Source organism: Dunckerocampus dactyliophorus, chromosome 9 (genome assembly GCF_027744805.1).
Source record: "Dunckerocampus dactyliophorus isolate RoL2022-P2 chromosome 9, RoL_Ddac_1.1, whole genome shotgun sequence".
Lineage (NCBI taxonomy): Eukaryota > Metazoa > Chordata > Actinopteri > Syngnathiformes > Syngnathidae > Dunckerocampus > Dunckerocampus dactyliophorus.
Genome location: NC_072827.1, coordinates 22,143,264 through 22,149,461, shown reverse-complemented (window position 1 = coordinate 22,149,461; position 6,198 = coordinate 22,143,264). Strand labels below are relative to the sequence as shown.

General features: G+C 41.1%; 1 protein-coding gene across 1 annotated transcript; it reads right to left on the bottom strand.

The window, feature by feature from the left end:
- Window positions 1–213: 213 nt before the first annotated feature.
- Window positions 214–6,034, bottom strand: katnal1 (katanin p60 subunit A-like 1). Its single transcript, XM_054787643.1, has 11 exons — window positions 5,914–6,034; window positions 5,343–5,516; window positions 5,098–5,261; window positions 3,669–3,834; window positions 3,424–3,533; window positions 3,241–3,346; window positions 2,004–2,162; window positions 1,789–1,915; window positions 1,573–1,707; window positions 1,123–1,249; window positions 214–1,040 (listed from the first exon to the last, which is right to left on the bottom strand). Exons 2-11 carry the CDS (start codon window positions 5,502–5,504, stop codon window positions 842–844), a joined length of 1,455 nt encoding a protein of 484 aa, XP_054643618.1. The 5' UTR covers window positions 5,505–5,516; window positions 5,914–6,034; the 3' UTR covers window positions 214–841.
- Between the last annotated feature and the right edge of the window lie 164 nt (window positions 6,035–6,198).

Here is a 6,198-nt window from a genome sequence, read left to right as displayed (position 1 = left end):
TGTGTACTGGTTATCTGTAAACTCAAACAGCCTGAAGATATAAACGAAAAGAGAAAATGTACTTAGTTTTTGTTTGTTCTGAACATATTTCAAGAGCCAAATAGGGCCAGCTTAATGGTTCAATGGAGATCCTTAATACATGAGAATTGATAGAGCTAGCACATGGGAATAACAAAAATAGAACATAACATTTCTTATACAACAGAACTGGATTCATTTATTCTGTCATAATTGTTGCAAGAGATCTAGAAAACGTAAACAGACACTTTTAAAGCTCTTATATCAGGAGACAGTGGACATTCGCCATGATCGTAATAACGTTAAGAATTCGGTCTATGGTGTGGAATCGAATGCTGATTCATTGCGTCTTGAAGCATTTGAGGCAAAAAGGAGGAATGCACTTCTTGGCGGCCACCAGCAGAGGCTCTGTTCATTCACTCTCAATTAGTACATAATGTCGCAACATCCACGCTATGGAAACTCATGAAAAGCAGCATTATTCTGCTCAGTGCGATGTTGGCATGAAAACGGGAGTTCAGAACATTCTGAGAGAGGTTCGCCAATGAAGAATACAGTTACAATCAATCATTAATTAACCCTGCAGTCTATCAAGGAAATGTAGTCAAATGCCGATTGTTAGAGGACATCCAACACAAGATATTACACCACAGTTCAATCATTGTTCATCTTTTTTTAAAATATATTTTTATATTTTTTAAATAAATGAGTTGAGATGTAAACACTGTTACTGTCAGCCAGTCAGACAAGAGGAATTGTCATCAGGATTAGCGTTTAAGATGAAGACCCAGGAGGACATGGGAATTGAGTTCTTCTCCTTTCTCTACCCCGAACCAAACTCCGACATCCAGGCTTTGTATCTTTCCAGGTCTGCAGCGGAGACGGATTTGGAGATCTTCTTGAGCGTCAGCGTGAAGTCCTCCATCTTTACGGGCATCTGCAGCTCTTCTTTGGACAGCGCTCGGATCTCTTCGGGGCTCAGGCCTTGGATGCGCCGACGCATGGCCATCATGGATGCGTCCCTGAAGTAAAGGACACAAGAAATGTCTTAACCTACCCGGAATCTGTGCTTTCTTTTTTTTTTTTTTTTAAACCCAGACACACCTGCAGACGTTGGTGATGTCTGCCCCAGAGTAGCCCTCTGTTTTCTCAGCAATGTGGTCCAGGTCCACGTCGGTGGCCAACTCCACCTCCCGCAAGTTGATCTTCAGAAGCTCAGCGCGACCCACAGCTAAAAAGAGAAAACATAAACATAAATTACACATACTGTACACTATTGTGAAAAAATGAGGACAAACACGCACCCCTACTGTGTTGCCTTAGCCACTATTTCTCTGACAATTAAAACCGATACGTTTCAATCAACGTTTCGTACTTTCATTTTGAAGCTAACTTTGCACTGAACAGGAGTAAAACTGTGTGCACGTTTTACTGCTGTGCAACTAAGACAGTAGTTACTGTATGTTGACGGTCTGTCGACACAAGCGGGACTGACTTAAGCAGGTTGACGTTCCACGGTATTAAGCTTCAAATGTGTGCAAGTTAGAGCGCCACCTGTTGGGAGAGGGATGTAGATCCGCTTCTCCAGGCGTCGCCGCAGTGCCTCGTCAATGTCCCAGGGGAAGTTTGTGGCGGCAAGCACCATCACCATCTTGGAAGGGTCATCATTGTCTTGGGCACCACCCACACCTGCAGAAGAAAAACATTAGAAGAAGCCATAATGAGACATGGAATGAAAAGATAACATACAGTAATGGTTCCCTTGCTTACCATCCATTTGAATCAGAAGCTCAGACTTGACCCTGCGGCTCGCTTCGTGTTCATTCGACGTTCCTCTCCGACTACAGATAGAGTCGATCTCATCTATAAAGATGGTGGTGGGCGCATAGAAGCGTGCCTGTAACAATAACACAAACATACTTTTAATCGCATTATAGTTTACCAGGAATGTTTTATCACATTTGAAACATATGCATAATAATTACCATTTCAAAGAGCAAGCGCACAAGTTTCTCGGACTCGCCCCGGTATTTGGACGTGAGCGTGGATGAGGACATGTTAAAGAACGTCGTCCCACATTCCGTCGCCACAGCTTTGGCTAACATGGTCTTTCCTGTACCTGGGGGGCCCACCATTAACACACCCTGTGATGAAAGAAAGTGATTTTCGACTATTAATAATACTACCTGTGCACTAGATATTTCTGAGTTCAGAAATATCTAGTGCACAGGTAGTGTGGTAACTTAGCTGTAACTTCGTTGCTAGTCACAGAATGAAGTTGACGTCAGAAGTGTCGTTTCTTGGTTTTTCTTTACTTCGTAACACAACATACGTTCAACATGCGTCTGTAACACTTTTTCGGGTTTCTTGTTCTGACTTCCTGAACTACTTCTTCTACGCTCTGTACAACCTTGCGAATTAGCGACACCTGTCGTTCAAACATGTCATTTCACATAACTATCACATCTATTGCACAACACTACCATATTCTTAACTATAATACAACCATATTTAAATTAACTAAACACACACAAATATATATACAACAGGTAGTATTATTAATAGTCGTATTAGGGCCACAATGAAAACAAAATTATACTAAAACAATAAAGTTGGATATTTATCAGAATAAAATGTGCATATTTTGAGAAAAAAATATATTTTAGAAAGAAAAGTCTTATTTTTTTATAGAAAAAAATTATCTTCGGAGAATGTATTTTTAATGCAAAAAATATGTTAAGGAAAATGTACAATCTTTTTTGTATTTTATTAAAAAAGAAAAAAATGTGTAATATTATTAGAATATCACAACATTATTAGTACTTTAAATGACTGAAATTGTTATCAGCAAAAAATGGAAAAATAAAGCACATTTTATTTATTTATTAGCCTTTTTGGACACCTCTGTAGTAATGTCTTGAAAAAATATTATTTTAATTTATTTATTTATTCTGGTATTTTTTTTATTAGACAAGTACAATCTTTCTTTTTTCTCCAAAATATACAACTTTTTCCCCGCAAAAAAGACGACTGGTAAAAACTGTAATTTTCTATAAACACAAGAGGTCACTGTAAATCCCAATTTTCTTTATTCATGTTCTAAAAATGCGCTCACGGGCGTCATATTGAAGTTTAGCTCAGACCTTGACATAATACTGTAAATAAGTGGCTCCGAAGTCAAGTTAAGTGATATCAACACTGAAGTGTATATTACATGCGTACCTTCCAGGGCCGTCTAATACCCTTGAAGAAGTCGGGCATCCACATTGGCAGCACCACAGCTTCTCTCAGCAGCTTCTTAGCGTCCTCCAGATCAGCGATGTCATTCCTAGCCAATTAATTCTGTCAGCAGTGTGTGTGTGTGTGTGTGTGTGTGTGTGTGTGTGCGTGTGTGCGCTGTCATACCAGTGTACGTTCAAGTTGCGGGACACAATGTCTCGCTCTAGTGACTCCACTAGGTCGCTGTCATGTCCCGCGCCATCAAACTTTTTCTGGTCTTTTTCTCCCTTCTTTCCCTAATGATGAAAAAAACAAGATCTGTGTTTGTTTGCTTTCAAATTTCCAAAAGTTTGGAGATACATTCTCATTCAATAACATGACAAAGTACCCCCACACTTTTGACTGGTACTGTAAATTACATCTAAACTGACCTCGTCATTAGATTTTGTGCTGCGAGTGTCTCTGACTCCTGGCCTGTCTCCTTTAGACTTAGCCTGGCTACGACCTTCCTGACTGTCCCCTCTGTGCTGCAGACCAGGAGAGTCTTTCTTCTGCTGCTTCACTCCGCTGTTGGGACGTTTCCCTACAACGGGATTCCTCAAGGGACACACATATTAACCAGAATCAAACAATGCACCATTGAGAGATCACATGTCAAAACTACAGCCTAGTGTTGTGATGATGCCTTTAGTCTAGTCCACTGGTGTGTTGTTCCCTTGGTGTATGAGCCATTACGTTACTATGCAAAAGTCTTGGGACACCACACACCACATTTTAAATGACTGTCAGCTATTGTGACATAGTGAAACAGTAAATAGTAGCAGGACACCTACTGTTAGCAGCCAAAAATCTTTTTTTGCAATTATGTAATGGTTGCAAGCAGTCTTTTTAGATTTTAAATTTAAATAAATGTCATTTATTAAATAAATAAGATAATCAATAGGTTTAAGTTATATAATTTCTGCAATTTGGGTTGCCGCTTGTCATTGAAGGGTGATCGGGGGTCCTGCAGCCAAACCAGTTGAGAACCACTGCTTTAAAAGTTTCATTTGCCGTGTTTTGTGCCTGCTGAGGTTGGTGCTCAAGTGTTACCGTTGGTGCTACCGTGTGTTTGCTTTGGTATGTTTACCGTAAAAGTCAGCTGATGAGTGTTTCGCTGTACTTGTTTGCTCTATAGTTAAATATGCTTTTATCATCCCCAGTTTTGAGGGGATTGTTTTGTGTTTATTGAATCTGGTTCTTCTGCGATTGGCTGGCGACCAGTCCAGGGTGTACCCTGCCTCTCGCCCAAAGCCAGCTGGGATAAGCTCCAGCATACCCTAGTGAGGACAAGGGGCAAAGAAAATGGATGGATGGATGGAGTCTGGTTATTAATAATATTAATTTACTTTCTAGCCTATCACTGCCAAGGGCTCTGGTGAAGTTTATAATTACCATGTCTGTTCAAGTTTGCACTTGCGGCACGGCTGCAGGACAATGCTGATGTGTCTTGTATGTTTTTTGTGTGTTTTTTTTACTGTAATTGGTCTGTCGCAACAATTTTTACTTTTATATTTGTACATTTCTTAATAAAAAAAATAAAAACACGATGGATTATGATGTTTGTAGTGCGTGTTTACACCCGAAATTGAAACGCGAACCACATCGGATCGTAGCATACTGAAACATGGCTACATTAAAGTTAATCACAGCTACTTGGTGCTATGAGGGAAACTAGGGAGATCACATTGAGATGAGGCATTTCTTTCGCCAATTATCCATTGTAAGGCACAGCTTCTATTAGAATAGAGGCCACAGTATAAGATTATTAAAACATTGTCAAAGCCTAATTGTGGCCTTTGTTTTGTTGCTGGCACTCACTTGTGTTCCGCGGGTGTGGGGGGCGGCCATGCTGCCGGATCCTCGGCACTACTTCCCCCGGACTGAGGGACTGGTACTGTCACGGGCTTTTCTGACTTGAAGGCTTCAAGTAGTCCCATGATGCTTTTAATCTGCTCCCACTCCTCGGTCAGCTCCTGTCTCACCTGAGGACAAATGTCCAAAATGATGACCTCATATTCAGCGTTGAGCTGTACAGTAATTTAAGAAAGAAGCAAAGGACCCACTTGCTGCCATCTGACTTTAAGTGCCGGGTCTCTGAGGGTCTGGCAGTGTTTGTGGATCTGCTGGAGTACGCCCTGGTAGTAGACTGTGGAGGAGTCGTAGTTGCCCAGCAAAGCGTACTCGCGACCCTTTTTGGCGTTGTCATAGATCTCGGACAGATTCATGGTGCATGACAGCTGTGTGATCAACCACAAGAATATGCACTCATTAGGTACACTTACACTATGTAATAAGATTCCATACAAAGATAATCTGCCTTTACACAGCTAATGATGCTCACGTTTATTACTATTGTACTTATGGTGGGGGACTGCACTGTTCCGCCCCGCTCATGTCGCCAAATAAGGTACCACACAAATGCACCTGTTAGCCCCATCCATCCATGCTAATGTAGCTAGCTGCTGTTGCTATTGGCTCTATAGCGTCTAGGCCTACGAACATAACAAGCCGGCTGGTGGATAATAACGAAAACGACCCGTAAAGCCACTCCCTCTTATCGTCTGTAAAATTGAACAAAGACAACAACTAGACGTGTAATTACCGTTTCTGACTAAATGAAAATGGTCGTCATACCTGCGTGAAAAAGCATTTGTGGTGTCTTTTTGAATCCCACTCAATGGAGTGTTACCATGGCCGCGAAGAGACGCCTCGTCAGGAATACAGATGGCTTCAGTCTTGTGTTGCGTTCAAGTGCTTTTACTAAGTGTTGGTCAATATGGCGACCCTCGTCGATAGATAGCGGCAGATGCTAGTATTAAAAGTGACAGAAATAGCGACTTGGAAGGATATGTCTTATGTGCGTTACTTCATTTTTTTCTGGCGCAACTATTACGTTAAAATACTTACATGATAACGATA